Below are 19,314 nucleotides of genomic sequence, written 5' to 3'. Positions count from 1 at the left end.
TCTCTTAGAATTATCTAACACTGTTTTAAGTAACATTCTAATATCTAAATCTTTAAGTGTGTTCTATGAAGGAAAAAGTATGGTGGCAGAAGAAGTGGGGAATCTTCCAGCGTTATTAACCCTGCATTCATAACCTTCCTTAAACAGTAAGTTTTACAAAAACAATTTTTCATTTACATTTAGTCCTAGCGTTATACAGGTAACTAAAATTATAAAGGTGATAAATTCTGAATTTGGTGCACTATTTACAAATAAATCACATTTAAACTGCCACTACTTATGGGTTATATATACATATATATACACACATATACACACACACACACACACACACACATAGAGAGAGAGAGAGTTCTTTTTCTCACTATTGCACCAAGAGAAATGAGGAAAGAATACATCAAGATTATGCAATGGCAAGTACCGTGATTAGAAAGATAGCAACTTTGGTCAGTTAACTTCTGACTGCAAGAATATGTTGGTTCATAGACTAGAATGACTAAATCCAGTATCACCAAACAAGATAAAGCCAAGCTAAATTAGGCCCTAACTATGATTGACTGTCCTCAATTTTAATATGCTGATGAGACAAACACCTTTGCTCTCTCTAGATGACCAGTAATAAAAAGGAGGATTCTGATGCTGCTGCAGTGTAGGCACCTGGAGCGACTCTTTAAGCTTGTGCCTGGGTCACAGACCAGCAGTGTTATATGTAGCCTGCTGGTTTTGACAACACAAAACAATTCTGTAATTTTCCTATCTGAACAAATACCTTAGATAGAGAGCCTAGCAATAATCAGTGCATCATCTGGAGACACCACGATCTTATCGACATAAACTATCAATCCCAAGAGGTAATGCAGACAATGTCAGAAAAGCATTCTTTGGTACCAAAAGTGGGGCATTAGGATTATTCGCTGCTGCCACTATTTCCTCCCGCTACAAAAAACAAACAGGCCTTCTCTTTCTCTTTTGCTCTAAGCGTAGTATTAATCTGTTTAATTCCTCTACTTTATTTAAATAGTCAACTAGAAGGAGTGATAAAATCTATTTGTATGTGAAAAATGTATCAGGAAATCCGTAAGAGTAGGCAAAAATGTTACATTTTCTGGCAAGCAATACATACTCATGAAGATAAAATGGAAAGAACACAGATATGAGTGAACAATTTTTATTGAAACCCTCAAAGATTAAAGAGGACCAAATGGTGAGTTTGGGTACCATAACAGAAAATCTCACCTAACTGTACCATCATTCACAGGAATGAACAAACCCAAACACGACAAAATTCAAATTCTCATGTAATTGCTACAAGTGAATGTAAATGAACTAATCATTTTATCATAACCTTCCTTTAATCATACGAAAAAGGGAATTTACATGGCATAACAAAAGATATGCAAAACTTAATGAAAACACAATTCTCTTAAATTTCTTAAACTTATTTTTAAAGGATGCAGAATGCACTTGAAATGATTAAATAACTTAAGCTGATTCTTTTTTTTATTGCAAACTGTTTTAACATCAGCTTAACCCCCATGCATGGTATTCAAAAAGAACACAGCTTTCGAATTAGAAAGATCACTTAAATTAAAAAGAGAAATTAAGAACTAAAATTAGGAAAAGGCTGGATTTCTTTTGAAAGGAATCTTCAAGTACCAGTATGTATAGAGAAATACTAATTTTGGTTACAGTTTCCTCCTTACTGTTAAATATACAAACTATAATACCTTTCAAAATAAAATACCCACATAAGATAACTTTAATAAGAAATATTCAAGCCAGAACTTGGAAAAACATTAAGCAAGAAATTTACTGGGCGGATAATGTCTTAATTTGTGATCATTCAAACATTTGATGATGTGTCTCCTTTTGTAGACCCCAGGCTCTCTCCCTTTTGGTCCCCACAGTTAAGAGACATTCAGTTGGTTGTACTTGAGACAACCTGTAATAATTTCATTTAGAGGAAAAGTATTTTGCAATATAATGACAGACCAAGAAGGAAGAGAAGGTGGGTGCTCTGGAGAAAACTTATATGAGAAAAACACAAAATTATCACTTGAAAATAAAAAGTTTTTTTTTTCCAAAGGAATGCTGCACCCATTTCACTTAAGATTAGAAATCCAGGTTAAAGGCACTGGGATGTACTCCTCACCATGAATAGACTCTCAGTTACACTTATTCACATGTCTGAGTCTATTGCAATCAGCCTGCTTGCTGAGTGCTTCCATGACACTCTTACATAAAAACCTAATGTAAATTAAACATGTTTGAAACCGTTTATAATGTAACTAGTTTTATAAAAATATCCAGAGTTGCTAATAAAGCACCAAGAAAAAGAGAACCTCAGGGGGAGGACTCAGATCCTTCCTACAAGGTCACCCTTTTATAATATTCTCTAATAGGACCTCCAGAATGACAACTGTCATCTTTGACGTCCTACCTATGTAATCTTAGGGATGTAGAACATTGCTGTGGTGACTATACCCAAATGCCACTTTTCATTATAAATAGTTAAGAGACATGTTACAAGATTTCATGGCTTACTCTTAAAAAGGTAAAATAGGTGCAATTTTCCTTTAAGAAAGTCTTTATTTTATAATATACCATTAATATTTTGATGTTCCCTTCAGTAAACACTGATGTAACTACACTGGGACTACCAAAGGACTGTGTAGTAGCTATGGTTATCTACAAATACTGTTTTCACCTGAATACAGTATTTGCACATTTTAAAAAAACATTGTACGAAACAAAATTATATAAATGAAAGCCTCAAAGAAATATCCATCACTAGGTTTTTGAGCTGAAGTGACCAAAGACCATAGTAAATGCAAACATTTCTAAACATGATGTAAACATAAATGAAGTAATGCAAAAACATCAAGGTATTCAAATCTACTGTATTGCTATTTTCACCCTTAATGTATCTTTCTACATAGCTTTCTCCTTTTGGAACGGTAATACATGGGGCAGTACATTATTTTCATAACCTTATGCCATCAAATCAATTAATACAGATGCTTGACACATTTAATTATACAAAATCAATTTGCTTCAAGATACAAAATTAATGTTGATATGTAATTAATGAAAAAAATAAGATGTTAAAAAGATAACTATAAGAATATCCAGATATATGCTGTATTCCCACTGATATAGATCTGATCAATAAAACATCAACACATTCACTTAGATACTGATTTAATCCATGGATCAAGGCCATATTTTCAAAGTATTTTAAGGATGCCAGGACACTGCAAAAGCTGGAGAAAAGAGCTGAGGAACAATATATGCTTGCTAAACAAGAACTATGTTTATTTAGCTAGTGAATACCTAGAGTAATAAATTTTTACTTCATGATAGCAATCAGGCTCGCAAACACCCAGAAAAAGGAATTAAGGGTTTTAAATGTAGTTATAAAGGTCATAAAAAGTCTGATTAGACTGAGGTACATTTACTCAAAATTTTGAGATTCATTAAGTGGTAGCAAACAAAATAATTCCTCAGACAAATGCACATTTTTCAGTATACATATTAATGGGGGGAGGAGGGAAGAAGAATGTGCATTAACTGGTGAAATCCACCAAGCTGCATATCAATATTCTGTTACACCAAACAGTTTGAAGACAAGGGAAATGTTCTAATATAATTTCAGATTATGTTTCATTTGGCTAAAATAGAGCTTAAGGTTGCTTTGCCATATTAAAAGTTTACTACAATAATTTTTCACATAAACATTTAGACTTGAACTCCAGGACTAAATATGGCATGATTATTTTGCTTTTAATCTGTCAAATAGCTAAAAATCGACAATTTAAAAACTACAACAAAGAAAAAGTTGAAGCAGTGTGACTCTTACATCATTGAACCACTTCTAATGGTTAACTGTTAGTATTTAACAAATTCAAAGAGTTAATGAATCCTTGCATTCATTCAGTCTTCTGTGCCTTAGCTAGGATGCATAATTACAAAAGACAGCAGATACTGGTAAAAGCTTCAGGACAGAAAGTGCTTGACGAAGTTACAGTTCTCAAGTGTGTTTGGTGAGAGTATAAGGGCAGATGCGCTGATGAAAACCATTACGAGAAGAGTCAACTTTGTGTTAAAGTGTTCAAAGATGTCACCTTAAGCAGAAAAAAAGCTTTAATAACGTCTTCTTTTAGGCATTTCCAGAGTCTACATCGTTAGTGTTGTAAATTTAATAGGACATCTTCATATGGTTATTGTTTGTTTCTATTTCTCTCCTGAAAAAAAAAAACAAAAAGAATTACAATGAAAAACTCTCATTATTTAAAGATTTAAACTATATGCACATATAATGTAAATCATCTCCACATAAAGTTCAAGTACTAATTCAAGTAATTAAAAACAACTGATAATTACCTCTATATACCATAGATTATTACCACAAAACATTTTAAATAAAGAACTCCCAAACACAAAGACCACAAAACATTTTAAGTAAAGAACTCCCAAACAAAAAGACCTATTTCAGGAGAGTATAGATCCTCTCCACATCCCTATTGTTTGTTTATGATGAGAATATAATAACGTCTTTACAACCTTTCAATGAGTTTTTGATCTTGAGGTGTCAAACAGACTAAAAGCTATTGGTTGAGGTAGGGGTAGGAGAAAAAGGTTAAAAGTTGCATTAAACTGCAGTACAATTGTATTCAATGAAGATTTCAGATTAATAAAAAAACTTTAAATCACAAATTTCCTCCACATCTTACACTCTCTCTTTCAGCACACTATAACTTTTCGCATTAAAAAGTAAGACGAGGCCAGGCACGTGGCTCACGCCTGTAATCCCAGCACTTTGGAAGGCCGAGACAGGTGGATCACCTGAGGTCAGGAGTTCGAGATCAGCCTGACCAACATATCTCTACTAAAAATATAAAAATTAGCTGGGCGTGGTGGCAGATGCCTGTAATCCCAGCTACTGGGGAGGCTGAGGCAGGAAAATCGTTTGAACCTAGGAGGCGGAGGTGGCCATGAGCCGAGATTGCACCGTTGCACTCCAGGCTGGGCAACAAGAGCAAAACTCCATCTCAAAAAAAAAAAAAAAAAAAAAAAAAAGATGAGTGTTAGACAAATTCAGTTGAATGCTGGCTTATAACATAATTGGGAGAAAAATTATAATTCCTATTTTAAAAAGCAAAAACTACTTGAACAAAAGTTAAACTGAGTCAAATAACGTTTATCAGTAATCAAATATTTTTAATATTTCTGATGAAAAAATGACTAGCATTGTATACGCCTATCAACTGAACACATCAAGTAGTCTGTACAACCTTGTTTTAATGTGTAACTTAGTGGTTCTAAAACAAGTATCAGAGTCACCTACCTGGATGGCACGTCTGGGCCCCAGAGGTCTGACGTGGAACCTGAGAATCTGAATTTCTAACAAGTTCACAGGTGATTCTGGACTGCTGGTCCAGAAACTATACTTTGAAAACCACTGGTGTTTAACACATTATGAGACTCTCACTTTGCTTTTGCTACTCTCATTGTATTTTTGCATGAGTAAAACATGTTCTGTAACAAATACAAATCGTATTTTGCAAGTGGTCAATTTAGTTTTCCATCCCCTGAAAACTGTATTGTAAATTTCAAAGAGAAACTCAGCTGTTTGTTACTAAAAGTCCTTTCTTTTTTATTTTAATACATTCCTGGAATTTGCAGAGCATTATTTCATACATAAAGCTAATAAAAGAAATGTCCTACTACATAACTATAAATGAAACTGTTTCATAGACTAACGAGTATCGGTGAGATACACTAAAATGGAAGACTAAAATAACAAAAACAGACACAGCTAGCTAAAGTACATTTCAAAAGAGTAAGCAAAAACAAAAATCCCACAATATTAGCAAAGAAAGAAAAGATAAAACAAGGATTTGGTACCATGAAGCTGTAGTCTAATTTTACAAAGGTCCTACAACTTTTCACAAACCAGTTGAAACATAAAGTTTAATTCACTGCTAAAGGAAACAAATAGCTTTAGATGAGAAATTTGGAAGCATACTCTAATAAGCTAGATACGAAATACATAGAGAGATTAAGTAAAAAGATATAATGGCAATCTGCTCATTCTCCCCATAAAATAACTGATCAAAACTTGAGAGAAATTTCTCAACTCCATGAAGAGTCCTAGAAACTACAGGAAAAAAAATGCAACTTTTCTTAAGGCTAAGTTAGACAAAGAGTAGTTTAATGCCAGTAAGATGATCAGTTATAACAATGAGGACCACGTGTTATGCTGTTTCAGTTTGAATTGTAATCAACTATGTACTTTACATGAATCATTAAAATATACAGATTACATATCTATCTATCTATATATAAAATGCATAACTCCCAACTCAATGGACACGGGGAGAACAAAGAAAATACCCCAAAAGGACAGAAAAGGAAGAATGAGTTTGAAAAAAATCTAGATTAGAAAGCACAAGAGGGTAGAAATAAACATTTGTATCATTTAAACTAGGAGTCACAATAAATGTAGGCCCATCAATGAAACCACCAGATAACAGCTAAGAAAACTTTAAAATCCCATTATACATAATTTATAAGAAATAAACATAACACACAAGGAAAGAGAAGTTAAGACTAATAGAGATATACAATAACACAAAGCAAATGAAGACTCATACAACTATACTAATAACAGACAGTGGACTTAAAGTCAAAACCACTGTTGGAGACACAATGGTCACCACATGCTACATAACAGTTTTTGAAAAGCTGTAACAATATTAAACTAAAACTACAATTTTAAATATATTAGTAAGTTGTCAAGTACAAAGAGAAGCTGACAAATTTCTAAGAAAGCAGGAGAACTTAACACATTTACACATTAGTAAAAATATAGATTGAGTATACAGAATACAGAAAACTGAGACAAATAATTACAAGGCACATATTTTACCAAGGTATACAATGAACAACTATCCAGTGAATCTTAATAAATGTCAAAGAATTAGTATCATACAGATCACATTTTCTGACATCAATTTTGGAAATAAAACAGATAACAAGGAAAAAAATTCATGTTTGGTATTTCTAAAACACAGTTCTAACAGTCTCCAAATCATCATAATGGAAATTAGAAAAGAGAAACAAAATTAAAAGCTGACATTTTAGAGGGGGGGAAAAAAAACAACAGAAAAGACTCTGAAATTACTGATTTTTAAAAAATGAAGTCTAGATATGAACACTTAGTATTATTAGTAAATGAAAATGTTAATCATGCTAATATGCCAATAAATCTGAATGTTAAAGACAAAAAAATCACAACTTTAAAAAGGTGGAGTTACTAAGAAGTGCTTGGATTCAATATATATTTGAAAGTAACGTCAACAGGACTTACTGATGGATTAGATCAGGGGTTAGAAAGAAGTATCAAGGATGAGCCCAGAACTTTTGGCCTAAGCAACTGAAAGGAGAGTGGTATCATACCATCTCCTCTACTAAGATGAATAAAGTTTGGAGCAGGCCAAAGAACAGGAGTTATGGCCGGGCACGGGGGCTCACACCGGTAATTCCAGCACTTTGGGAGGCTGTGGCAGGCGGATCACCTGAGGTCAGGAGTTCGAGACCAGCCTGACCAATCCCATCTCTACTGAAAACACAAAATTAGCTGGCTGTGGTGGCACATGTCTGTAATTCCAGCTACTCAGGAGGCAGAGGTAGGAGAATCACTTGAACCCGGGAAGTGGAGGTTTCGGTGAGCCAAGATCGCGCCACTGTACTCCAGCCTGGCCAAAAAGAGTGAAACTCCGTCTCAAAAAAAAAAAAAAAAAAAAAAAAACAAACAAACAGGAGTTACAGTACATTTAGGCTGCTTATGAGACAACTAAATAAAGATGTCGCCGGGCGCGGTGGCTCAAGCCTGTAATCCCAGCACTTTGGGAGGCCGGGTGGGTGGATCACGAGGTCAGGAGATCGAGACCATCCTGGCTAACACGGTGAAACCCCATCTCTACTAAAAATACAAAAAAATTAGCCGGGCGTGGTGGCAGGTGCCTGTAGTCCAGCTACTCGGGAGGCTGAGGCAGGAGAATGGCGTGAACCCAGGAGGCGGAGCTTGCAGTGAGCCGAGATAGTGCCACTGCACTCCAGCCTGGGCGACAGAGCAAGACTCCGCCTCAAAAAAATAAAATAAAATAAAATAAAATAAATAAATAAATAAATAAATAAATAAATAAATAAATAAAGATGTCAAATAGGCAACTGGATACATGAGTAGCAGACAGGAGAAAAAGGTCCAGGTGGAATACAAATTTGAAAGTCCACAGAGCATGGTAAAAATCCATCAACTGAACTCAAGTCCTCCAAAAGTTTATGATCCATTTTTTAAGAACCTCTGCTTTAAGACCAAAAAAACCCCACATTTATATTAGCAAGATGGACTGTTTCTGATAGTGTTACTATTAAAATATTTTAACACAATATCTATGGACATACTATCAGCTACAGACCACTAGAAGCGTGAGACTAAGAAACAAAGAGCGGCCAGGTGCAGTGGCTCACGCCTGTAATACCACACATTGAGAGGCTGAGGCAGGTGGATCACCTGAGGTCAAGAGTTCAAGACCCGCCTGGCCAACATGGGGAAACCCTGTCTTTACTAAAAATACATAATCAGCCAGGTGTGGTGGCATACACCTGTAATCCCAGCTACTCAGGAGGCTGAAGCAGGTGAATTGCTTGAACCCACAAGGTGAAGGTTGCAGTGAGCCAAGATTGCACCACTGCACTCCAGTCAGGGAAACAGAGCCAGACTCCGTCTCAAAAAAAAAGAAAGAAAGAAAGAAAAAGAAAAAGAAAGAAAGAAATTATGAGCTATCAGTGATATCATTAACTTTTGATGTTATTATAAAATGAGGTATTACAGAGTTAACATCATAATTACATGTACTGGTATGTTGTTGGAAAGTAACTTGGGGATAAAGGAAACCTGAATTACACAAAAACAGCCATGATCCCATATACCCGGAGAAGGACTAAGCCCCTAGTTATAGTTTAGAAAAAGACACTTTGGACAGATTCTGAAATTTAAGGGCTGAATCTCTTGAGGAAAAACTAAGCAGTACAGGGCTTCTTCCCCACTGTGAACTAAGCAAATACACTGGAGACCAGCATAGGATCCTAGAGCAAAGACTGGAATTTGTCATATGGAAATGAGCCCGGAAGGAAGTTTACTGCGAACTCCTGTCTTTTTCACAGAGGTTAACAAAGGAGCTAAGACTTCCCTAGACTTCAAACCAGGAAACAGCCTGAAAACCAAGACTTTCTTCAATGTCCTAAGAGGAGCCTACCGCATGCCCTTAACAAGACAAGACAGATAAATGACTTATTCTCCTTGTAATCTTCTGTAGGTTTATCACCATTAGCAATATTTCAGTAACCAGAACTGAGTCTAAATGAGCCACAAGGGAAAAAGTAACTGTGTATCTAAAAGGCCATAGCATTCAAAAGGAAAAGAATAAACACTGAGAACATAAATAACAATAAAACAGAACTGCTGAAGAAGGGCAGTAAATATCTGAAAAAGAGAAAAAGCAATCATATTACTTGATATGAAATGCAACGAACAAGCTAGGAGCAGTGGCTCACGTCTGTAATCCCAACACTTTGGGAGGCCGAGGTGGGCAGATCGCCTGAGGTCAGGAGTTCGAGACCATCCTGACCAACATGGAGAAACCCGATCTCTACGAAATAACACAAAATTAGCTGGGCGTGGTGGCACATGCCTGTAATCCCAGTTACTGGGGAGGCTGAGGCAGGAGAATCGCTTGAACTTGGCCAGGAGGTGGAGGTTGTGCTGAGCCAAGATCACGCCATTGTACTCCAGCCTGGACAACAAGAGCAAAACTCCATCTCAAAAAAAAAGCAACAAACATAAAAACAACTTTGTAGCTTAGAATCTTGATTTTCAAATTGAAAAATTCAGTAGATTAATTAAGGGAGAAATGGTCACTGCTTCATTTGTGGAGTAGAATATTAAATCCAAGAAATATCTCACATCACAGAGCAAGAATAAAGAAATGGAAAAGTACAAAAAAAAAAAAAAAAAAAAGAGAAGACAGATCCAAGACAAGAATGAATATTCCAGAAGTAGAAAAAAGAACAAACAGAAGGGTGATAAACAACAAAAAATGTCACAAAGTCTTTGATATTCCTCTTTGCGGTGGGTGGGGCCTGATTTCCTCAAGTGTAGGCTGCACAGTGCATGACTTGCCTCTAGGGTACACAAAGGAGAAAACAGAACATTTTACCGTGGAGAAACCTAGCAGACACCACTTTAACCAATCGAAGTTAAGATCGCTAGTAATAAGATATATGATGAGATGAAGAGGATACATCACTTCTGTGGTATACTTCTTAAAAATCCATAAGCCCTAGTCTAATCATGAGAAAATATCAGCCAAACAGAAATTGAGGGATATCTTACAAAATACCTGACAAGTACTCCTTAAAAATGTAATGGTAAACAAAGCAAGATGGAGAAACTATAACAGCTTAGAGGAGAGTAAGGAGACATAACAACTAAATGTAATCAATGTTAGTGTCCAGACTAGATCTTGAAAAAGAAAACGACATTAGTGAGGAAACTGGGAAAATGTGGAAAATCTCTGTAATTTAGTTAATATTGTGCCAATGTTCACTTCTTAGTTTAAATAAATGTACTATGATTCTGTGTTAATATTAGGGAAAATGAATAAAGAATATACAGAAATTCCCTGTAATCTCTGAAACATTTCTGTAAATCTAAAATTATTTTGAAATAAAGTTTTAAAAAATCACTAAATTTAGTAAACTACAACTTGCATACAACTACCAAATAACAAATACCCTACTGCAGAAATATGTATGTATGTGTATATATATTCTATAAGGTATTACTATTTTAATGGTTGCCCTGCTTATCCTTATTGTTTATGAGGATAAAAGTGTTACTGAAATTTCACCCAAAAGTTAAAGCCAGGGAATATATCAGACTGTATTTTTTTTTTTTTTTTTTTGAGACAGAGTTTCGCTCGTCACCCAGGCTGGAGTGCGGTAGCACAATCTCGGCTCACTACAACTTCCGTCTCCCAGGTTCAAGCAATTCTCGTGTCTCAAGCCTCTCGAGTAGCTGGGATTACAGGCTTCTGCCACCACGCCCAGTTAATTTTTGTATTTTTTGTAGAGACAGGTTTTCACCATGTTGGCCAGGCTGGTCTAGAACTCCTGACCTCAGGTGATCCATGTGCCTTGGCCTTCCAAAGTGATAGGATTACAGGCGTGAGCCACTGTGCCCAGCAGACTGCATTTTAAAATTAAGAATAAAAATCACAGTGTGCGTGTTTCAAGAAAAGAAGACGTTCATAAACGAACAATGAAATTAAAACATCTAATAGAGTCAATTATTTAGGAATATTAATGACTTACCAGGAATGAAATCTGCATAGGTGGCTGATAGGTCTAAAAAAATTCATGCTAAAGAGTAGAACAAGGGCCAGGTGCGGTGGCTCATGCTTGTAATCTCAGCACTTTGGGAAGCTGAGGCGGGTGGATCACCTGAGGTCAGGGATTTGAGACCAGCCTGACAAACATGTCAAAACCCTGTCTCTATAAAAATACAAAATATCAGCTGGGTGTGGTGGCGGGCGCCTGTAAACCCAGCTACTCGGGAGGCTGGGGCAGGAGAATCACTTGAACCCAGGAGGTGGTGGTTGCAGTGAGCCAAGATTACGCTATTGCGTAATCTCCAGCCTGGGCAACAAGAGCGAGACTCCCTCTCAAAAAAAAAAAGAGTAGAACAAGGGCAGTAGCAGATGGATAAAACCCCAGCTGCTCAAAGCCTGCACATATGTCCACCTTTAAAGTGCTATAATACTTAGATAAGCTTCTAGCATGCACTGTCCCAAGAACAGGATGGATCCTCTGGCATTAAAAAAGCAAAGGACAAAATTGTAAAGGAAACAAACCAATTCTGCACTCTAAAACTAATTTCAAAACTATACAATTATCAGGGGAAAGGACAATGATTATGTTTTGGGGATGGAGATGTTCTGTTTTGGAAATCAACTCTTCAGATTTCTTCAACTTACATTTACATTTTAATGAGGCTCTAGCATTGCAAAATTCTCCGGAGAGGAAATAAACATTTGGCTTCCTAAGTAGACTGAGTTCTACAAAGGGTTATTTATCTTTGGTGGTTTACAGTACCCTTTATTATTTATCTGTTGAATGAGGGAACACAGTTAAGAAAAGAACTTGCAGGATCTAAATATATGATGACACAGGTTGATTAGAACACAAGATGTGTGCTGGAAGAAATCTCAGGAAAAAAGATCTGGTAACAGAGGCTCTTAAAGCCAAGCAAAGGAATGCATATGCAATTCTATTTGGGATGCCAAACTTTGGGCTCTTTTTGATAAAATAAAAATAATTATTATATTCTAGACCGTCTTTCACATGCAGAATTGTTCACTAATAGTTTAAGTATATCAAGCGTGTCAAATGCAGACAATACCAGAGTTGAATCATCTTTCAATAAATTCAGAATTTTCAGTCAAAAACAGTGAAGTCAATTTCACTCAGAAATTAGAGTGTAATGTAAAGTTTGGTGAGGATTCTCTACAATGAAAATGATTAACTCAACATCTGGTAAATTATATTTATTAACTAGAGACCAACTATAAGTACAATTTTATGCATAAAATGTTACTTATGCTGTTAACGAAATGGAGAAATAGTAGTAAAATAAAGGTTTTACTGGCATTCACATAATTTCCTATGTAATTGAAAACATAATGTAAATCTTTATTTTTTATTCTAAATACAGAGACAGGGTCTATGATGGCCAGTGTGGTCTCGAACTCCTGGCCTCAAGCAAACCTCCTGCCTCACTTTCCCAAAATCCTGGGATCACAGGCATGAGCCACCACACCTGGCTGTAAATCTCTACACAAATATATGCAATGGCTTAGATATTTCTCTCATTTTTTGCAATCCTTGTTTGATTGAAGACTTAGATATTTCTAGAGTGACACTTCAACATACCTAATTTGTATGTAACTTCCTTGCTTAAAAATTTTAAAAATGATTCCTCAATACTATAAGACTTTACCTTGAAGACAGAAATTTTCTTAATGAGCTTTATCCCTTAAGTGTCTAGCATGTTCAAAAATGCCTGCTGAATAAAATGTCTTCAACTTGTGATTTATCTTTCCAACTTAATCCCTTTTTCTGTACTGCCTCCCCTCCCTAAGTTTTAACTATTTTAGATTACTTCAACATATCACAATACCCTAGGCTCTGAATGCCTGTCTTGACTTTATTATGAAATCCTACATATTATCATTCAAGACCCATCCTAAAAATTCACCTTGAAACCCTGAAACTCCCAATCAAAATTGTATTTGCTAGGAATAAAGATAACATGTTTTAAATTGAATAAGGCTTTAATCTAATTTTTTGGTTTACAAATAAAAATTTGAAGACCTGATAATCATAACAAATACTGCCAGACCACCACAAATTCAAATCAGGTAGCACGATTTGATGTAACCATATGGTCCACCCATTAAAAGGTTCAAAAGAGTTGTGGCAGGCAGTACCACAATGGTCTCTGCATCCAGGTATTCGCACCCTTATAAATCCCCTCCCCCGAGTGTGGCCCAGACCCAATGAATGAATTGCTTCTAATCAACAGATTTCAGCAGGGGTTCAATCCCCAGTATCTCAAATTAAAGAATAAGGAAAAAAAAAAAAAAAAGAAAAGAAAAAGAAAAATGAAAGAAATTTAAAAATTAAGTTTTAAAAGAAATTTAAAAATTTGAAAAATTTGAAAAAAATTCAGCAGAGGCCACAGGGTGTCACTTCTGTAATTAAGTTACAAAAGACTGACTTCCGTCCTGGTAGCTACTGTCTCCTCAGCTTACTCTACTGCCCTCTCAGCTTGCTCGCTTTGATGAAGAAAGCCTCCTATGGGAAAGTCCCATGCGGCAAGGAACAGAGTATAGGCAGGCTCTGGCATACAGCCAACAGGAACTGAGGATCTTAGTCCAACAACCCTTGAGAAACCGAATTCTGCCAACAACCACATGAGTTTGGACGTATAACTTTCATCAGCAGAGTATTCACAATGAGACCTCAAGCCCAGCCTTGACTGCAGCCTTGTGAGAGGCCTTAAGGCTGAGGGCCCAGACAAGCTGTGCCCAGATTTCTGACATGCAAAAACTGTAAACTGTATGTTTTAAGCCGAAGAGTTTTGGAGAAATTTATTAGGCAGTCATAAGTAACTGAGACAGCAATTCACAACAGACCAAACACTATCCCTACTCATTTAATACAACAAAGGCCAAAGTACAGAGAATGGAGCTGTGATATCTTTCCCTAACTTCAACAGTATTCATGTACGAGCAGGGTAAAATACCCAACAGATTTTTATAAATTAAAAAAAATGTTTAAGCCATTCCAAGAAACAGGTAAAGTCAGTTAAGCACCTCAAACGACCCTTATGGAAGAATAACTCTTATCTTCAGTAAATACAGCTTTCTATTCATGAAAAAATATTTTCTTTCCTTGGACACACATACTTTAAGAAACTGCATGTCACATTTAAAATAAACTATTAAACTGGAATAATTTAATAATTTAAATTATCTGTGGAAACATAAGATATTTCATATCCACCTAAAGTTAAATATATGTGCTACTCAGGTTATATATCTGCCGAAGAAAAAGATAAATGAAACATAGCTGACCCTTTAACAAACACTGGTTTGAACTGCAAGAGTCCATTTATAATGATTTCAACTAAAGAGATAAAAAATGCAGTATTCAAGGGATGTAAAACATGCCTATATGGAGGGAGAGGCAACTGCAGAGCTTGAGTATGTGCAGATTTTGGTATTCACAAGGGTCCTGGGGTAATCCCCTGTATATACCAAGAAATGACTATAAATGAAATTCTGTCCAACTTAATTACCTCACAATTATAGTACGGAAGAAGTATCTCCCAAAGATCTATGATTAACTTGACACAGTTATCAGCATTGTAACATAACCACTATTAATAATCTGAGAAAAAAATAAAAACAAATCAATATAATGTTAATTGAAGCAACCCCTTTCCAATTCTAACTCATAAAAAATATTTACCAAGTTCAGAATAGAGTAACACTGAAGTAAAAACTCAATCATCTTGACTATTCAAAATACCACTCAATGTTTTTATCAAGTAATTATTTAATTAAATATGTAACATTATTTAATTAAATATGTTACATAAAAGTTTATTGTATCAAAAGTGTTACATCCTGGGCCCAACTTCACTTTCTAGGAAAACATTCTTCAAATTTTACGATGATCAAAGGAAAAGTAGATTTTACATATTAAATTTGTTTCTGTTAATTATAATCAACTTTTTCAGCAACAGAGAACTATAACCATAGAAAAATTTACCAAAGGGTAATAGGATAGATTTCAACCCACATCATTAAAAACTGCCAGGCAAATGTTTGCTGTTGTCACAGGTATAACTATTTTTGAAGTAATTTCTTCTATGTTAACACAAAGTTGTTAACACAGAAGACCTAACACCATTTCAAAGTTATTCCAAATATGAAAAAAAATTGTATCAGGCACTAAAACTTAAATCTTCAGAAATGCCCAACTTGGCCAGGCATGGTGGCTCAAGTCTGTAATCCCAGCACCTTGGAAGGCCGAGGTGGGCGGATGACCTGAGGGTCAGGAGTTCGAGACCAGCCTGGCCAACATAGTGAAACCCCATCTCTACTAAAAATACAAAAATTAGCCGGGCATGGTGGCGCACACATGTAGTCCTGGCTACTCGGGAGGCTGAGGCATGAGAATCGCTTGAATCCCAAAGGTGGAGACTGCAGTGAGCCTAGACTGTGCCACTGTACTCCAGCCTGGGTGACAGAGCAAGACTCTGTATCCAAAAAAAAAAAGAGAAAAAAGAAAAAGAAGGCCGGGCGCAGTGGCTCACGCCTGTAATCCCAGCACTTTCGGAGGCTGAGGCGGGCGGATCACAACGTCAGGAGATCGAGACCATCCTGGCTAACAGGGTGAAACCCCGTCTCTACTAAAAATGCAAAAAATAAGCTAGGTGTGGTGGCGGGCGCCTGTAGTCCCAACTACTTGGGAGGCCGAGGCAGGAGAATGGCGTGAACCCGGGAGGCAGAGTTTGCAGTGAGCTGAGATGGCGTCACTGCACTCCAGCCTGGGCGACTGAGCGAGACTCCGTCTCAAAAAAAAAAAAAAAGAAAAGAAAAGGAAAAAAAAAGAAAAAGAAAAACAAATGCCCAACTATGTAACAGCATAAAGAACTAAAATACACAGAAAATTCTAGAGATTTTACTATAATATGCCTTGCTTATTTCTGCATAAACTGCAGGGCTCCATCTCTTTCTGGGGGAATAAATAATGCCAAGATTTGAAAGTTTATCTCAATGTTATAGGCAACTGAAAACTCTAATTATTCCTATGTGGAATTAAAACAGCAAATGAACCAAAAATAGTCTCAGATTATGTTTCCTGATTAATGAAGATTTACAAAAACGAAGGAATATAGGGGGATTTAAATGACTCACATTCACTACAATGGAAAAATATCAAAAGAAAGAATCACCTCAATAGTCAAAAGTAGATTCTACTGCTATGCAGATTATTTGAATTTATACTAGACAAATATACTCAGGATTTTTATTAGTTATTTTTCTTTTCCCTTCTATTATTCAGTTCCTCTGAGGGGTTGCCATTATAAATTTAAATAGCATACTAATACAAAAATTGCTTATCAATTCAGACACTATCGATTCCCACTGTACATGAGTAATTTACCATATCACAGTGAATATGGTATATCCCACTTCTCTCCTGTACTACAAGCCACACTATTTTTAATTATTCCAGTGGCTATGCTTATGATTTGAAACAACATGCTTAAGGTACTGTTCCTTGATATATCTTTAAAGAATTATGCTACTGTCAGAAAGATTAGAAAATAAGTGATTTACTCTTCCTTAAACTCGTCCCATTCCATCTCATAACATTCTGTTCTAAATATAATTATATCTTTCATATTCTACTGTCCATTTCTACAAATGAAAAACACCAACAGACAGCATTTTATATAACTTCATTGATCAAGTAACACAGCGATTACACCTATAAAAAAGAAAAAATCCTACAGACATTCATACTTTGCAAATGGGAAGAGATTCTTCAAAGCATTTACACATTTAACAAATGTCTACTTCAAACCTACTGTGTGCTAAGCATTTTGCTAGGTGCTAGGGATTCAGCAGAGAGCAAAGTCAATCCTGCTCTTTCAGAGGTTATCTTCCAATATGACAAAGGCTATCTAGAAATTTTATTTCTTTTTAGCTTCCTTCAATTCTCCAAGGTCAGTGGTTCCCAACCAAGGGCCCACATTGTCAGGCGTGAAGGACGATAATGCCAATTAAGCAGGCAGGATGAGATGGCCAAAAGTTCTGATCCTCTATAAACAATGTCAACCTGTGTAACATAAAATATACATAGGGTCCCTGTAAGAGATATTTGTTCTAGTATAACCAGGTGCTACGGGCTGTTGTTCCTTCTTGAATTCTTTTTCATTCTGCTGAAACACTTAAAGTATGGTTTTCATGAACAGCATGTGGCTAAGCTCTTTTAAGTCTGCATTTCTTTTTTTAAGTCTATGTTTCTTTTACTCCCTCAACCCTCTCCAACCCACCTCACTGATATAATTAAACACTCATCGTTACAGGTAAAATTCCACAAACCACTCCTCTCCATCCCTCTCAACCCAAAAATAAAGATTTCAAATTTGAGTATCCAGGGCTATAGAATTCTGATGACAGTCTGATTCTCCTTTCTTTGTAGGTAATTTGTCTTTTACTCAGGAAGCTTTTAAAATTTTGTCTTTGTCTTTTTTTATTCTTTTCTTTTCTTTTTTTAAGATGGAGTCTTGCTCTGTAGCCCAGGATGGAGTGCAGTGGCACAATCTCGACTCACTGCAACTTCCGCCTCCTGGGTTCTGCCTCCTGGGATTCTCCTGCCTCAGCCTCCCAAGGAGCTGGGATTACAGGTGACTGCCAGCACACTTCACTAATTTTTATATTTTTAGTAGAGACAGGGTTTCACCATGTTGGCCAGGCTGGTCTCAAACTCCTGACCTCAAGTGATCCTCCCGCCTTGGCCTCCCAAAGTGCTATGATTACAGGCGTTGAGCCACCACGCCCAGTCTTTAATTTCTTTTTTTCTTTTTAAGAGACAGACTTCTGTTGCCCAAGCTGGAGTTCAGTGGCGCAATCATGGCTAACTGCAGCTTCAACTTCCCATGCTCAAGCAATACTCCAAACTCAGCCTCCCAAGTAGTTGGGAATACTGGCACTTAACACCACACTTGGCTAATTTTTAAATTTTTTGTAAAGGCCAGGTGTGGTGATTCATGCCTGTAATCCCAGAACTTTGAGAGGCCAAGGAGCGTAGAGCGCTTGAGTCTGTAAGTTCTAAACCAACCTGGGCAACATGGCAAAACCCTGTCTCTATTAAACAAAGGAAAAATTAGATGGGCGTGGTGGCGCATGCCTGTAGTCACAGGTACTTGGGAGACTGAGGTAAAAGAATCACTTGAGCCTGGGAAGTCAAGGCTGTAGTGAACTTATGATCACACCACTGCACTCCAGTCTGGGTGATGGGAGTGAGACCTTGACACACACACACACACACACACACACACACACACTCTCTCTCTCTCTCGTAAACAGAGAGTCTCACTATGTTGCCTAGTGTAGTCTTGAACTCCTGGGCTCATGTGTTCTTCCTGCTTTGGCCTCCCCAAAGTGCTGGGATTAAAGAACATTCCATTTGAAAACATTTATCTGTTTTCTTTAATTATTCCTCCTTTTGATTACTGTTTCCTGTATTCTTTTAACACCCTTTTAGAGAAACACAGGAGAACCTCTCTTTCCATCACATCTTTCCCATTCTGTATTTTCATGTCTATTGCTGCGCATTTGAAATTTTTCTCTAATCTGAAGTTTCAGATCATCAACAGGATCTAAAACATGACATTTTATTAATCTGGTTACTCAGATTTTTTAAATTCTGATAATTATGTTTCCAATTTCCAATAAAACTTTCTGGTTTTCTGTTCTTTTTACACAGGAATCCTTCCTAACAATACAAATTACAATTTTGTTTTGTATTTTTAATAATCTTCCATTGCCGGAATTACTACTACTTTTAATGGGGTATTGGTAACTCATTAAGCTTGATTTTACTCAA

General features: G+C 36.4%; 1 protein-coding gene across 3 annotated transcripts in view; it reads right to left on the bottom strand.

Moving 5' to 3' along the window:
• Positions 1-1,154: 1,154 nt before the first annotated feature.
• The window catches only part of YTHDF3 (YTH N6-methyladenosine RNA binding protein F3), a 42,868-nt gene continuing 24,708 nt past the window's right edge, over positions 1,155-19,314 (bottom strand). For all 3 annotated transcript variants that reach the window (XM_008000752.3, XM_008000750.3, XM_008000753.3), the window contains one exon: positions 1,155-4,244. In XM_008000752.3, coding sequence (XP_007998943.1) covers positions 4,221-4,244 — 24 coding nt within the window. In that variant the 3' untranslated portion in view covers positions 1,155-4,220. The remainder of the gene's footprint in view (positions 4,245-19,314) is intronic.

Source organism: Chlorocebus sabaeus, chromosome 8, assembly GCF_047675955.1.
Source record: "Chlorocebus sabaeus isolate Y175 chromosome 8, mChlSab1.0.hap1, whole genome shotgun sequence".
Classification (NCBI taxonomy): Eukaryota; Metazoa; Chordata; class Mammalia; order Primates; family Cercopithecidae; genus Chlorocebus; species Chlorocebus sabaeus.
The sequence above is the reverse complement of the archived record's forward strand: the minus strand, read 5'-3'. Positions and strand labels throughout refer to the sequence as shown.